The sequence below is a fragment of the Hydra vulgaris genome, chromosome 02 (assembly GCF_038396675.1).
Source record: "Hydra vulgaris chromosome 02, alternate assembly HydraT2T_AEP".
In the NCBI taxonomy this organism is placed as follows: Eukaryota; Metazoa; Cnidaria; class Hydrozoa; order Anthoathecata; family Hydridae; genus Hydra; species Hydra vulgaris.
In genome coordinates, this window is record NC_088921.1 from 7,379,941 (window position 1) to 7,397,762 (window position 17,822).

The 17,822-nt window shown below is 30.0% G+C and overlaps 1 protein-coding gene across 3 annotated transcripts in view; it reads left to right on the forward strand.

Moving 5' to 3' along the window:
* The window catches only part of LOC136076689 (NACHT, LRR and PYD domains-containing protein 7-like), a 99,599-nt gene that overhangs the window by 68,593 nt on the left and 13,184 nt on the right, over positions 1-17,822 (forward strand). For all 3 annotated transcript variants that reach the window (XM_065790024.1, XM_065790025.1, XM_065790023.1), the window contains one exon: positions 10,785-12,134. In XM_065790024.1, the coding sequence (XP_065646096.1) occupies positions 10,785-12,134 (1,350 nt within the window). The remainder of the gene's footprint in view (positions 1-10,784; positions 12,135-17,822) is intronic.

Sequence of the window (17,822 nt, forward strand, 5' to 3'; positions counted from 1 at the left end):
AGATTGTTTTTTTTTTTGATAATTTTTATTTTTTCTTTACGTTATAATTTTTGATAATGATTACTAATTCATTAGGGCAGGGTGGGGTAATCTGAGCCTATATTTAGCTATTTCTGACTTTAAGTTAAAAAAAACAATGTTTAGGTATCGACTTTCTGACAAAAGATGTTTTAAAATCATGATTGGACATCCTACTAAACAAATTCAACAAAAAACTATTACTTAAAATACTATCAATAAGTCTTGGGAACCTTTATTTGAAGATGCCTATATAGACCCACATTACCCCACGTAGTGGGGTAATGTGGGACTACATAAAATATTGGTAGTTTTGGTTTAAAATACTGCTGCTTATGAAAAATCTGACATACATTCTATATGTATGCACCTTTTTTATAGCATATATACAAGGTTTTATTTTAAAAAGTAGTCTTAAGTTATTTTTATTGAAAAAGAAAGTGCATACATACACGGCACAACAATAAAAATTAAAAACTCGGTCAAATAAAAAGTAAAAAAATGATGATTTAAAACAGAAATCATGTTTTAATAAAGTGTTTTATAAAATATAACTATCTTTTTGATCACTACACTTTTATAGTAACATTCGTGCTATTTTGGGCACTTCTTAGATCTTTTTGGGTATTTCTTTGATACTTCAGTAGAGGTAATAGTTTTTTTTTCCTTTTTTTTTTAACTTGGTTTTTTTCCTCTCTGACTTTTTGTTCCTCAAGTAACCATCGTTTAACTGTCTCATTTGTGAGGAGTTCTCCACATTTTGCTTGTACACTCTTCCTTTTTTGTTTTTGTTGTTCAATTATTGCTGCTGTTTCTGCAGATACATTAGGACATATAATTGACCTTATAGCTTCTCGCATAGCTGATCTTGGTGTTTGTAATCTTGGAGATTTTGAGCTATAACATTCAGGTGATTGATTGAGAAATTCAATACCTGTTATTCATCTTTTCTTTACTTAATGGTGAGATACCTGTACCACGAAATCCTGCTATAGCATTTGCTGGAGAGAGTGTCTGACACAATTGTTTTAATCCTGTAAAAGCTGTCTTATCAGTATTTTTTTGTTGTGTTTCTCAACAACAATAATTTGGATGTGGTTGTCCATTGCGGCTTTTATAGTACCATATGTTAAATGACTGCCAGGACCATCATAAAGGTTTTTGATCTTATGGTTTTTGATCTTGGTCAACAAATGGTATGAAGTGCTCGACAAACATAAACAAAGAATGTATTTACTTCTATTGAATCATTTGTACCGTCTTCTAGAGCAACAAAGGCTATTCAGTGTAAATACATTAATAAAAAAAGAGAAAGAAAAAAAAAGTTAAGAAAAAAATAAAAATTATAAAATTCAAGTAAAATACCAGTTTTCAAATAGAAAGTCTTGCATCCATCCACTTTCTGTTGCCCCAAAAGCACATCCTGGTGGTCCATTTTCTACCCATTTAAAATACAGATAGCCTTCTCCCTTAAAAACAACAAATAGTGGAAGATATCTTCCATCTGCAGACACACAGAACAGCACTGAGTACATAGCTTTACTAGAAGAAGCAGCCAGTTCATAAGCATCTTTGCTTTTTGGATGTACAAGCACTCTCTTGGTTAAGTGATTTGTAAAAAGCCCAGTCTCGTCAAGATTGTATATACTACTTGGTACAATGTTATTATTATGAATCACATCAGATAAAATAGTAAAAAATTCATCTAAACTTTTAGCTCTTGAAAATGTAAGTATTTCAGGTTTATGTAATCGAAGTTTATCAACGTGACGCTTCTTAAAAAAAATTATCCAATCTTTCCCAGGATTTCCATTTTTAAAAGGAGTTTTCATCCTCAACGTTGTGCATAATTGAGCAACTAAATTACAAATGTCTGCAGCTACAATCATAGTTTCATCATTATCACTCAGCACACTTTTTCGACCTTCATGTTTGTTTGTATTAAATTCTTGTTGTTTTATTCTTCATCTCAATGTTTCTTTAGGAACAGAACATTCTTTAGCAGCATGATAAATAGTATTTTTTTTCTCACATATTAACATTGCTCTTTCCAAACTATCAGCATTGTACTTGGATTTTATTTTTTAATCTTGGCATTTTTTAAATACTTTCTAAAGTAATATTTATGAAAAATCTGTTAAACTTTTAGTGAAATAAATTAGCATAAATCACAATATATCACCAAAAAAATATTTTAACACCATAAAGGTCATATATAATATTTTATTTGACCTAGGTATTGTTTCATACAAATAAATACACGTTTCTTAATATAAACTTCAAAGATATAAACTTCAAACATAAGTGTTTAATAGTTCTAAAGAATTATTAACACCAAAATAGTCAGGTCTGATAAAACTAAAAGGTTTATAATGTTACTAACAACAACTTCAATAATATAATTCATATCATAATATTTTTCATACATAGACCCACTTTACCCCAAATTTTACTTACGCTCAAATTTAAACTATGTAGTTCGCAATGATCTTATGATTTACTCTTCTAAATACTTAGAGTCTATTTTTGTTGAAATTGCAAAACCTTGTAAATCAAATATAATAATTGGCTGCATTTATTGTCATCCTTTAATGAATCAACATGAATTTACTTCTTCCTACTTAACTCTTCTACTTAAAAAGTAAACGAAAAAAAAGAAGATCTTTCTAATAGGTGATTTTAATATGGATAAGTCACAATGATTCTAACCTTGTTTCTACATATCTTGATTCTTTAACATCTTACTCACTAAGTCCTTCTGTAATTTTACCATCACACATTACAGCTACATCAATAACAACCATATAACATATATGATAACATATTCACAAACTTTCATTTAACTGATCAATTCTCAAGTAACCTTACGATTTCGATTTTAGACTACATAGCACAATTTATTTGCATTCATGGCAAACCCAACCACCCCAAAAAAGTAAAAACTTTCAGACGATGCTTCAAAAAATTAAATAAAAGTATATTTATTAAAGAAATTTCTGATATCAACTAGGAACTCTCCATTAAAAAAGTTGATGTTAATAAATCCATGAATTTCATTTTAAAAATATTTGATGAAATCTTAGACTAACATGCTCCTTACAAAATACTAACCAACCAACAAATTAAACTAAAATCAAAACCTTGGATAATGTATGGAATACTTAAATCTATCTCAGTTAAAAACAAACTTTATAAAAAGTTTATAAAATCAAAAAATATTTAGAAGAAAAATGAATTATTTACAAAATTTAAATTTTATGGAACCAAAATTTCCAATTTATTAAAATTTAGCAAAAAAACATTCTTTATTAAATATTTTAATAATAATCTGAACAATATTAAAAACACCTGGAAGGGAATAAAAGTAATCATTAATATTAGACCTTCTACACACAATGCATTTTTTAAACTTAAATTGAATAAAAATCTTATCACTGATCACACTGCCGTATCTAATATATTTAGTATTTTTTTTTAGCACTATACATAACAAACTGTTTAGCAAAGCCATACCCCCTAAACAGGCATTTAGTGACTTTCTTAACATTCCAAATGCTAAATCGTTTTTAATCCTGTAACTGGAAATGAAATATCTGGTCTCATTACAAACATGCTCAAAACTGAAAAAAGTATTGGTCCTAATAGCGTACTTACATTCCTCCTTAAACTAGTCCTACACACTATTTCAAAACCTCTCTGTACTGTTATAAATAACTCATTTAAAAGTGGTATTTTCCCAGATATTTTAAAGTTGCCAAAGTCATTCCAATATTTAATAAAGGCTCTCAACTAGGTTTCACCAATTACCGACTTATCTCCCTGCTTTCAAATTTAGTTAAACTCTTTGAGAAGGCCATGGTTAATAGGCTTTATGTTTTTCTTGAAAAATTTAAATGCTTTTACACCGATCAGTATGGATTTTGTGCCAATCACTCCACAACTCATGGCGTCATTGAAATGACTGAATTGATTAGAAAAGCAATTGTTGATAAATAATATTGCATGCGGTGTATTTGTCAATTTACAGAAAGCATCTACAGTAAATCATTCAATTTTGTTGAAAAAATTAGAACATTATGGGATCAGAGGCGTACCCCTTGAATGGTTTGCTACATATTTAAACAAAAGAACTAGTTTGTTTCTATCAATGATTCAAAATCTACCCTTGTAAAATGTTCCAATACTGTTCCTGAGGGATTAGTATTGGGACCACTGCTTTTCCTTCTTTATATAAATGATCTTCATACATCCATTAAGTTTGCTGCTGTTTACCACTTTGCTTATGATACTAATCTAATGCTAATTAATTAAATGAAAAATCAACAAACACATAAACCATGATCTTGCCAATCTAGTTCAGTGGCTTTACTCCAACAAACTTTTTGTCAACCCTAATAAAACTGAACTCATTATCTTTAGTTCAAATAAAACAAAAATCTATAGATGGAACTTTAGATTTAGTAAAAAATTTGAACCTGTTGAACTCAATTAAATATCTAGGTATGAAAATTGATTCAAATCTATCCTTTTTATCCCACTGTAAAGACTTAACAATGAAACTAAGTAGATCTAATGGCATGTTGGCCAAAATTTGCTATTATGTTAATCTTGAGATATTCTCGAACATATACCATGCTATTCTTGGCTCACATCTTAGATATGCATGCCAAGTATGGGGGTAGTCCCATCAACAAGCTCTTATTAGGTTATACCACCTCCAAAACAAGGCTTTAAAGATTATTTATTTCCAAATATTATTTTAAATCCTAATGTGCTCTACCTAACTTCTAAAGTATTAAAACTATGTGACTACTCAACTTTTTAACTGTCAATTTGTCTGGAGCCACCAACACAATAACCTACCTTTAACTTTCATCAATTTCTTTTCCAAAAGTGCCAACACTCGTTATCACCTTTGTTCCGATAGTTATTTAAACCTGTCTGTCTCTAAACACCGCTCTTTAAATTATGTGCATAAATCTATAAAATATCAAAGCATTAAAACTTGGAACAACCTTTCTTTTGAACTAAAAGCTCTCAATTCATTCTCAACCTTTAAAACCAGTTTATTCTACTTTTTTGTTTTTAAATTTAGTTAATGTTTATAATTTCTATTATCTATAATTATTATTTTTATTACTATCATTATTGTTATTGTTATATTAATAATATTATTGCACTATAATTTTTTATAATTACTACTATTATTTATGTTTAAATTACTTTTTTTGTTGTTATTGTTTTGTTTTTTTGTCCATTTATTTTACCTTAAAATCAAAAATTACAAATTTATTTATAATTTACAAAGTTAGGTTCGGTGTCACTCATATAGTTAAAAACTAGTCAATGGAGAGACACCTTAATAAAATAAACAAATAAAATAAAAAAATTTTAAAACAAGGAAATTATAAACTACATTAATACAAGTAATAAAAACAGAAGTAATAGGAACATTATTATTAAAAAAGTTGGAATCAGAATAAATATATAAAGGATTAAAGCTCAGAAAAATGAAAAAAAAGAGAGAATGAACATTTTTTATATACATAAATACATGACATAAACAATGTCCAAATTAATTAAAATAGTTTGTTTTCTTTTTATAGTTCTGTTTTTTTTGGTGGTAGAAAAAATGTTAGTTCTTTCTTCTTATTATTTTCTTTAATTTAAATTCTTTATTCTTGTTTATATACTTATCTTTTAAACTTTTTTTTTATCTTTTAAAATTTATTTTTCTTCATAAATGTTTTTTTTTTTTTTTACTTTTCACCGTTAAACGAAAACTTCTTTCATTTGCAATTTTATTTTAATTTTGTTAACATTAAATGTGTTTACATTAATTAGAGTTTCAACTTAATTTTAAGGGGCTATATGGGCTGTTTGGCAAGAGATCAAATTCTTTAGGCTGTTTGTCAACAAAAGTTTATCAACACAATTATAGATAAGGAAGTAAAGTTTAATTAAAAAAGTAAAAGAAATAAAAAGCATTTGTAGTTTTATAGAAATCTCAATTTAAAGTTGATTGGATTTTTCCTTTTCCAACCAATATATTTGTTGTAATCCAGAATAATATGTGATTTTTCATTTGGCCAGTAAGAACTTTACTATTAAATGCTGATAACAATATGACTTTTCTTAGGTACATAAGAAATTATTGAAATTTTAACAACCAAAAATGGAGGCACTGAACAGAGGCTAGGGTTAGAGAAAAAATAGAAATCAAGGAGTAAAGGTAAGTTATTAGGGTTTTCTGGAAGCAGAGTCACTAAGTTAACTATCTGAGTGAGAGATTGAGAAATGAAGAAGTTATGGGGTGTTGTGCCAGCAAGGTTGTTAGTGGTGTTAGAGTCATGCCATTTAGTTTGATGAGCATTAAAGTAAACAATAACAACAATATTGGCAGAGGGATAAAGATAAAAGACAATTTTATAAGAAACTACATCTAAAAGCTATAATCATAAAAAAGTCTTGAAAAGTTGAAGAGCGTTAAAGAACCAAGGAAAAGGTGTTAGAGTGAAGAGGTGTTAATTGGAAGCAAATAAAAGAATGAATTGGTGAATTGATAGGTAAGTAAATTCCCGACTAAAGCATGCAACGATTGGAGTCTTTGCAAATCAAAGGATTGTACCCATCAATGCTGAAATCCGAAGAAGAAAACCTAAATTTAAATTAATCTGACCAAAACCAAACAAGTCTGGCAAATTTTGTAAGAGGAATGATTTGGGTGATGGAAAGTTACTTCAAAGACCAAGATTATTTGTGAAAGTTGTATTGAAACAGTAAGGTGGTGAGGATGATTTTTTATGAATAATATTTTGGGTTACTGGCATAATTTAAGTATAAAGAGAATTTGACTCATTCACACAGACAACTTGGCAACTTAACATAGATAGAGCAAGAGCATTGAGCACTTTTTCAGTCCTGCTAATTAACCCAAAGTTATGACTTAGCTCTCCTTATGTGGCCTAGTTAATGCACACCAAAAGCATTAACTGAGGCACTATCCATACACAACATGGCACTGTTAATATTCTGATATTTTACTGCTGTAGATAGAATCAGCCTCTCTGAGAGCTATCACAGAGTTCGGGAAACTTTACTAACAGCCAGCCTCAGAGCCATTAAGCTGAGTTTTAGAGCTGTATCTTCATTAAGAGTTAACAGGAAGAGTCACAATCAAAGAGGGGAAACATTGTAACACATGTTTACATCCAAGCCAACCTAATAGATAAAGAAGGGCTTCAAGGCTCACCGATAGAATATTTACCTTTATAGTCTTTGCCTGGAGGCCTTCTACAAGACAAGAACTGGATGCAGTTAAGTAGCTGGATCTGCATATAATACGTATTTTTATTGAGACCATTTCTAACCTTTACTCAACCAAGAGCCCCAAGGCAGAGAAATTTTAGCTGGATGCAGTTAATACCTGCCCAAAATGAGTATTTTTATCGAGACACTATCTCTAGTTTTCCAAGACAGGGAAATTTTTAAGTAAGTGTATATTTCTCTTAACCTTTGCTTTAATAAATAAACCCTAAAAGACAGCAGGGCATGAGACAGGTAGTACTTGGTTACATGGTACCAGTAGCAGGGTGATCATGATGATCCTGTTCCTGCAGTTGTTATTCTTATTTACAATATAATTCAGTTTAATATAAGTCTCTTAAATACAAAATTTTTAGTAAACAACAAATTGTAAAATATTTCAAGTCCACTAAAAATGAATTTATAAAAAATAAATTTCTCCCTCCTTCCGGAAATATGGTATACATTTCAACAAAAATTGTAGATTATCGTGATTATAAAAGTAAATTGCAACTGTCATTACATTGTTATATTAAATATTCATTACAATATAACCTGAAATATTTGGCGTAAGCAATATCATTCTTAATTAAAAACTTAATGCTCAAACATCAGTGTTTCTTGAGACAAATAAATTTAATACTGCTGCAATTCATCACTTAGAAGCAAATACTCTTGATAATGTTTTTACAACATTGCAAGCATGTATGGAGTTAATTATGTTAGCAGGTGGAGGAAATTGCTATAAAATACTTCATTTAAGTAAAGAAAAACTTCGTCACGAAGGTGGACTGCTAGAAAAATATGTATGTTCCAAAGAAGCGCACAATAAAGCCAAATCAAATTTCTAGTGAAAAAAATCATTCTTATTTAATTAAAATGTTTCAAATAAAGTTAATATAATATACTTGTCATGTACATTTTGATTTATTTTATTTTTTCGCAAATGTATACCATATTTCCGGACAACAAAAATCGCTAAAATGTATACTATATTTCCGGATGGAGGGAGTATTTTATGTTTTAAACCTCAAAGTATTTTCAGATCATACTAATTTAGTTTTTGTGGTCGGTTCAATTTTAAATTGTGTCAATGACATGAAACCTGTTCAGACCACTCTCTCCTTATAATGTATAGTGGTTAAGGGGTTGTCTATAAATTACACAACACTCTGGGGGGAAGGAGATGGGATGAGGGGGGAAGAGGTTAGTTGTTTTGTTTTTTTATTCACTCGATTGGGACTTGTTACTATGGAGTTACAATGTTGTGACAAGGGAAGTGGTGGCAAAAGTTAAAAATTGCATTGTGTAAATTATGGTTGACCCATAAATTACCAATTTGTATTAATAGTGATTAAGTTATATTTACCACTAATAATATGCAGTGGTTAATATAAATTTGTTATAAAAATTGCTTTTATTTAGGCCAGTATATAATGAATTATTAAAAAAATAGATTTGGCATAAGAGATTAGTTCCTTGACACAGACTATTTTGAGAATGGGTATAAGCTATTAGTATTTAAATAAAAACATGCATTAGCTTTTATGTGGAAATGTTCTAATTGATTTACCTTATTATGAACGTTTATCACCTTTAAATTAAAAACTTCAAAAATCTTGTTCTTGAACATGTAACATAGGGTTCGCCCTATGATGCATATATTGATCTAGCGACATGAATTTATCCTTACTGGAAAAAAGTTTAAATCTTGAAAAATTCTTGAAATTGACCTTACAAAATCATATGATTAAGTTTACTCTACCTTTACAGAATCTTCTAAAATCACAATATATTTGATGTTTATTCTTAAGCTTGAAAATGTCCACACACAGATTTTTTTACAGAGAATTTAGAAGGTAACTTTTTAAAACAGGATTTTTTACATCCAATGATCCAGATAATAACTTTTTTTAATGCTGCTATCAAAATGATAAAAGATAATTGTTATAAAGATATTGAAACCATGCCACAGATATTTTTAGAGTTTACTAATTTTTAGAGTTTAAGATTACTGTTTTTTAACTAGAAAGTCAAATGATTTAATATGTCAGAAGCAAACAACAAGTCTAATAGTTGGATTTAATTTGTCTGTAAAAGTAGCCCACACACTACTTCGTAGATTTCATGCTTCATGATAGTGCTTGCTGAAGTTTATTCATTGACAGAGTCTGAAACAGTCCTTAGTTGTTCATAGTATGGAAAAAAAAAATTCTGTAAATAATTAGCAAACTAACAGGATTAAGTGGGACTTAGTAGCTTTATCAGATCTAGATGGTAGTATTACAACAGGCAATTAAGCTAGAAATCTTCTGTGCAGTGAAAAAAAAGTGGAAAACTGAATTAATTTTTTCATAATAGTTTTTTAACTAGATATAGCATGAATAATCAGTTGACAACAAAAGACCATACCGCTCAGCTAAAAACATCAGCTTAATGGTATGGTCTACTTGCTTTTCATGCTATGTCATCTAGTTAAGACTTTAATATAAAGAAATATAAAGGCATTAGTAAGGATAATTACATTCCTCTTCAACAAGAAGTGTCCTGGGTTAGCTTGACAGTGACTGTTGACAGTCACTGTCAAGTGACTGTCTGTAATAAATCAGTTCTGTAAATTCGAACAAAAATTAGACATCTTATTTTTCGTGCATAAATCCTAAAAAAATAAGTAAAACAGTAATTACAAAACTTGGTAATTGCTAAACTCTAACCAATTAAATATAATAAAATGGACTCAAAATGATATATGGTTTAGTATTACCAAATCTCCAGTTTTTCAGACATGTAATGAAATATTTAAAATTTGTTTTCTATTTAAAAAAGTCTGTTTTTTTAATAGAAAACAAATTTTTCGAAACTTTTTTTTTTTTTTAATTTTTGTTTAGACTTGGCTGTCTAGGTTATTATAAATATAAAAGAACAACTTTTTGGCAGATTTATCTGGTGCATATATTTTCAATAAAAAATATGTATAAAATATTTTAAAACTTTTTCTTTAATTAGTTAATTAAAATATTGAAAGGTCTTCATATTTAACCATGATAATGACTTGTAATCTTTTATATTTGATAATGATGATGATGATGATGATGATGATGATGATGATGATGATGATGATGATGATGATGATGATGATGATGATGATGATGATGATGATGATGATGATGATGATGGTGATGATGATGTTGATGATGATGATGATGATGATGATGACGATGATGATGATGGTAGTGTTAATGTTGATGATGGTGATGATGATTATGATGATGATGATGATGATGATGATGATGATGATGATGATGATGATGATGATGATGATGATGATGATAATGATGATGATGATGATGATGATGATGATGATGATGATGATGATGATGATGATGATGATGATGATGATGATGATGATGATGATGATGATGATGATGATGATGATGATGATGATGAGTTATTGTATTTAGGAACATCAGAGATATGCACAGCACTTAAAAGATTCTATCTTACAAACTATGGAAAAATATGTGAAGTTCAACCACCATTAAAAATACCTACAAATGTTGATTTAATGCATAAATTTGTTGATCTATGTATGGTTGATGCAGTTAATACTCAAACAGATGTTGTTTTTAGTGTTGAACGAGAGGATTTTTTAAAAAGGCAATTGCGTTATACACCAATCCCATATAGTGAAATATTTATGAAAGAAAAATCTGTAACTTTAATATCTGGAATAGCTGGTATTGGGAAAACATGGTTACTTAGAAAATGTTTGCTTGATTGGTCAAATGGCCAAATTTGGGAAAATGTTAAACTTGTGTTTTATTTGGAATGCAGGAGACTTAATCAATGTCAAAATATTGGTAACATTAACGAATTAGTAAACTTTTTCTACAAAGAAATTATAAATGATTTTGATATTAATATTCATCCTGCACTGTTTATAATTGATGGGTTAGATGAGTTTAAATATTTAAATGAATTAATAAATCCAAGTTCGAGTTGTAGCTATCCAATTGTTAATGCTTTAACTGAAATTCAAAAATATAAATATGTAGTTGCTGGTAGAGTTTATGCAATTGATAAGTACCAAAGTATAACAACAGAGCATTGTGATAAGATAAACATTCAAATTATGGGATTTAATGAAAGCGGAATAAATAATTATATAGAAAATAATGTTTTAGAGGATAAAAAAGATGTTGTGAAAGCAACTTTAAAGGAATCTGCAATTGTAAAGTCCATGTCGTCTGTTCCATTTTATTTATCTTCCATGTGTAAGATTATTAGTAATTCAAGAAATTTATACAAAAATTCATTTTTAACAATGACAGATTTGTATGCAAATATTTTTTTACACTTTTTGCAAAAACACATCATCAAAAACAATGAATTGATTTATCAATTTATGGAAAACAATTCCAATAAAAAATATATTTTAAACATTTGTAAAATTGCATATCAATTGTTTATTGAAAATAGAGTAATTTTTTCCGAAGAAGATATTCAAACTTTTATCGTTGACTTTGATAAAAAGGAAGAAAATTTATTTGGATTTATTGAAAGGATTGAAACAAATCTAGGTTATTTTTATCAATTTGCACATTTGACAATAATGGAGTTTTGTGCATCTGTATATGCATATAATTGTTTAAGCAGTGAAGAGATTATAGCCAATGAAAAGCTGAAGAGTTGTTTATCAATGATTTGTGGTTTAACCAATAAAAATCAAAGTAGTTTATTAAAGTTTCTTGTTAACCTGAATCCATTAAAAGAAACTTGCGAAGAATCTTTATCTTTGTTTTTTATTTTTGGTAAGTCCTTATTACTTAGTTGCATTATTATAAGTCATTTTAGATAAAGTTTATCTATTTATCAAAAGTATAAGTTTATTAAAATCAAAAGTTTATAAACATTAAGTTTTTTTTAAAGCTGTTTTTTCTTTACTTCACTAAATGATAGACTCTATTCTTTTGTATTTAGTATGCTTAAGAATATAAATAAATTCATCTGTGTCACACATCTTATACAGTAGGAGATATAATTACCTGAATGAAATTTATTTTTTTTTTAAAAAGTAAACTTTGAAAAGTAATTTCAGAAGAAAAATAAGTTGATATAAAAAATTTATGATTGTTATAAATGCAAATTTAATCAAGAATTCAATAACTTAAAGGAATTAAATAAATTAAAATAGTTAACTTTATGTGCTAAAAACTTAACGATGCATTCAAACTATGCATTTTTTTACCTTTAAATAAGTATCCAAACAAATTTTGAGTATTAAATATTTCTTCAAGTAATTAAATTTTTTGACTTTTTAATATCGAGTTAGACTATCTTTAGCTTTTAAGACTTCTGCAAGTCGATTTTGCATTGATTCAACTCATTTTTTTTGTATTATCTGGACTGATTTGAGTCTAAGCTTCTAGGAGCATGATCATTAGCTCTTCCTTTTGCTTTAGAAATTGTCACTTTTTTGATCCAGAATGGCACATATTGGTGTTCAATTGCAATAAAATCTAGCCTTTGAGCCCTTTATTTATGTAACTTAGCCTGCTTCTGGATAAAAAACACTTTTACTTTCTTTGACGTATGCTTAGTGTCGCTTCTTGTGAGGAGGCTGAATAAGTGCGAATTTTATAAGTGCGAACTGGCATAAGTGCGAAGCAGTTGCAAAGACTGGCATAAGTGCGAACTGGCACAAGCGCGAACTGGCATAAGTGCGCCAAAAGAATTTGCAAACATTGGCATAAGTGCGAACTAGCATAAGTGCGAACTGGCATAAGTGCGAAACAATTGCAAAAACTGGCATAAGTGCGAACTGGCACAAGCGCGAACTGGCATAAGTGCGCCGAAAGAATTTGCAAACATTGGCATAAGTGCGAACTGGCATAAGTGCGAACTGGCATATGTGCGAATCAATTGCAAAAACTGGCATAAGTGCGAACTGGCACAAGCGCGAACTGGCATAAGTGCGCTGAAAGAATTTGCAAGCATTGGCATAAGTGCGAATTGGCATAAGTGCGAACTGGCATAAGTGCGAATTGGCATAAGTGCGAACTTGCCAATTCGCTACTTATGCCAATTTGCACTTATGCCAATGTTTGCAAATTCTTTCGGCGCACTTATGCTAATTCGCGCTTGTGCCAGTTCGCAATTATGCCAGTTTTTGCAATTGTTTCACACTTATGCCAGTTCGCACTTATGCCAGTTCGCACTTATGCCAATGTTTGCAAATTCTTTCGGCGCACTTATGCCAGTTCGCGCTTGTGCCAGTTCGCACTTATGCCAGTTTTTGCAATTGTTTCGCACTTATGCCAGTTCGCACTTATGCCAGTTCGCACTTATGCCAGTCGCTCTTATGCAGATTCGCAGTTATGAAATTCGCACTTATTCAGTCGCCCCCTTCTTGTCTATGCTAATTCAAATATTTTGTACTTTTCAATCAGATTGCTGATGGTTCCTAATGTCATTCCAGTTGCTTTTTTTCATCAACCTAAATGTTTTACCTTTTTTATTGAATGCTTATTAAGTCTAGAACAAAAATAAATAAATGATTAAATAAAAAGTTTCCTTAGTACAATAAAAATTTTTAATTTTTCTCCTAATTGGAGTCATAAGATTTTGCACTAGTTGAGATTCAGTACTTAGTTTTGCTTGCCTAAACTTCTTACGTTATTTGGCTTTAATAATTGCCTAATTGGACGAAGTTTGGGACAATTTGCAGGATTGTGCGTTCTAGGTATAAATTTATACTATTATTAACATAGATTTGGAGTATTGACAAGACGCTAGGTCAGGCAAAAGATTGCATTATTGTCATGGGTGTTCCATAATGGCAATAATCCAATTTAATGCAATTCAGGTTTTATCAAAATTTTTTTCAGAAGATGAGGCCAAGCTACTGAGCTAGTAACCTGAAATAAATTTCACTTTTTATTGTGGAATAAGTGACAAGATTTAATGTTTTCAATCCACATTGACATCTGGCTTGCCAAACCGTAATTTTTTTGGGAATTTTTTTGGTTTTATGAAGTAAATATTAAAGTTTAGTTTTTGCCTTTTTCCTGGAAACTCCCATATAAAAATGATGTCCTGGAATCGTTTTGAAATTTAATTTCACATAAGTTTTATGATCCACAATTATACTTTTTTTTTCTACAAAATAATTTGAATAATTTTCCTGCATGACTTTTTGCCACTAAATTTTCTTCAGCATTGTGATCAAGGGCTTTATACATCTTGAAGGACTTGATTTTATGCTTTTTCTTGATAGTTCTGACCATTTGTCTGCTAATTTTGCATTTTAGAGCCAAATCTTGTATTTACCTATAATTGTGGTTATCATATATACAATTACTCTTTGAGGGCATCATTTTCTATCTTGATCTGTGTTTCAACAAAGTTACTAGCTCTGTAGTTTAGCCTCATCTTCTGAAAAAGATTTTGATGAAACCTGAATTGCAGTGGTGGTAGTTTTTTTTTGGGTTTTATCAGCTGCTCCCACTAAACCTTGCTCTTGCCCTCAAAAAACTTAGTCGCATAACCAGCTTTTTCTGTGGTAGTGTTCTTACTGTCCCAGAGACAAAGGAAATCGGAAAATTATACAATAAGCTTGAAGGGCCAGTAAAATGATGCCATTTTGAACCTTTGATGACCTCTGTAGTTGTTATACATCAAGGCACTCGAGAGTCTTGTCCTTGAGATGCGTAGAATGAACGATCAGAACAGAAGGGCAGTTGTTTCCATTGTAAACAACTTGGCTTTGAGTTTCTGGTATAAACTGTTTTCCACAGAGTTTTCAGCCTTATAATTATCTTGATTCTATGATTTGGCTGGTTTGGCTAAGGTAAAAGCTCTAACCTTATCCTTAGACAGGTTCTGGAAAAGATTTTTATGAATATGTGCATTGATTTTCAGTATTGGTGGTTTCAGTGTTTTCTGGAGTTCTAGCAGCAGCTTCCACATTGCTCTTTCCCACAGAGAACTCACTTTGTTGTAGCCAGTTCTTACCTTTTGTAGTGAAGCGAAAGATATTGAGAATTAGTTTGAAAACCTTTTTATCATTGTGAAGCAACACGGCTTTGAGTCTCGATGAACTGTCTATAAATAGGTGCTATTTACTTGGCATGTGATACCCTTGGCTTTGAAAAAATCAACCACAACGTTACAGAAGCAATGGGCTTTCTGACTGAATAGGTTGTAAAGTTTTTGATACGTTTTCTCTGAATTTTGATTTGTTTTTGTTCAACAAATCCCACTGTTTAAGCTTTGATATCAAAAGTTCATCTATGACTTTATAAAACCTTGGTCTCTCAATAAATCATTGTCTTTTTAACTAGGCAATTATGGCCTCAACAATTATGGTACAAGCTATAGTTTATCAACCTCACCTGTTAAACTATAGCTTGTACCTCCGATATCCCCTTTGCTGTTAGACTTACTGCTTTCTCTTGAAGATGGCTGATCCTTCTTAGGGGGAGAAGAATAGGTAGTTCAAGGCTGTGTAGTCCTAGGGTATTCGTTGAAGGAATATCTGAATAAATGAATGAGGTACCTTTTTTGTCAGAGTGAAATTTTTATGTGATTAACAATGCTAAAGTAGCAGTTGCTTGAATGGTTCATTGATTTTCACCAAATTTTTAGAGTTGCAAATGTCATGACTATACCACCTGTAGCATTGCGTTTATAACTATTTATATAAGTTTGAAGACAATAAATTTCAAATATCACTTCAGGGTATAATATTTTCTTATAGTGCATCAATATATATAAAAACTTTGTCATTTATGTATCTAAATTATAGAAATTCAAAAATAAAGTACATCTAAGCAAGAAGCTTAGATGTACTTTATTTTTGTAATTTTTATAATTTAGATACATAAATGACATGTTATCATGTAATTATTGTTCAAAAAATGTTATTTTATTAAATCAATACTGTTTTGTTTATATTAATTTTTTGATGTTCTTTTTAATTTGCTAATGTTAACAAGAACAAAATAACCATACAACTTTTTTATATATAATACATATAATTCAACACTGTTTTAATTTAATAAAATTTAATAAACCACTAAAGCAATAGTGACTAGCATTGTTTTTTATAATTTTTTAAAGTTAACAAGAATAATGTAACAACATGCGCATGATTGTATATAAATACATCAAATGTAAGAGCAAGAAACTCTCGAGCTAACAGTATGCTTTCAATAATTCGTCATTATGTCAATAAAGTTGCACTTAAGAATATTTACTGTGCATTATTCTCATCTCATCTTAGATATTATTGTCAAGTTTGGAGTCAAGTTGGAAACTATCTTATTTAGTAGTTGCTATAGTCTCAGAGTCAATCCATTAGAATAATAAACTTCCAACCAATTAAATCTGATACATCGAAGTCCTTCAAAAAACTTTTTATTCCAACATTTCCAGCGCTAGTAAAGTATGCTAATTTTCTTTGTTTTTGACTCATTAAATAAAAACTTACCATCTCCTATCACAAACTTGTTCACAGAAAGTAGACTATTACATTCCTACTCTACTAGAAACAGTGCGTCTGTGAATGGAACAGGAGCCTTGTATGCATTTTGAATGAGTCCAAAAAATTATATCCTAAAATACCTTTATTCCATCTTAAACAATATCAATTTGAAAAAATTCTGAAAAACATTTTATACTAACTTTTACGCATATTATCCTTATGATTAAAATATTTATAGCAGATGCAATTAAATAGGATAACAGATTAAATAGGATAACAGATGCGATTAAATAGGATAACAGATGCCGCTTTCCGGCAGGCTGGAAAACAAGACTCTGATAAGCACTTATTAAAAAGTTTTAAAAGTATAGATGACAGCTATGGAGAACACTTCTGCAAGACTATAACAGGTATGTTGTATGGATCACAAGCTGTAAAGCAGTCTATGCAGGAAATCACTTTAGATACTAAAGCTGGAGTGATACGAATGTCAATCAATGGATCAACCTGTTTGACGGCAAAATCAGCTAGAACGCAACTAGTGGAATCAAGAGATGATATTGATGAAAAGTTCTTAGCAAACAATTCAGCTTTATCTTTAGGTGAGGTGACAAAGTCTGAACAATAAAAGAGAATTAGAATAATAGATTTGCCCTTATTATTGATACTGTTTAAGATTCTACAGAAGTCACGAGAACCTAATTTTTGAGATGAAATACAAGATTTTGTGACCTGAGAATAGCGGGCTTGGTGTTAGACAAAACCTTTTTCACAATGGTTTCTAGCAGTAATAAACAGATGTCTGTTTTCTAAAGAATTGTTTTGCTGTTAGATACAGAAGTAATAGTTTTAATTGGCAATATCAGCAGCACAATATGAGGAAACCATCGAGAAGAGTGAGGCTTGACCTTGGTTGTCAAGAGGGAATAAAAGATTCCATGCCAGCCTGAATCCACAACGTTATCTAAGAAGCACATTTGCCAGCAGGAAGACAAAAGATTTCTACCCAAGGGCC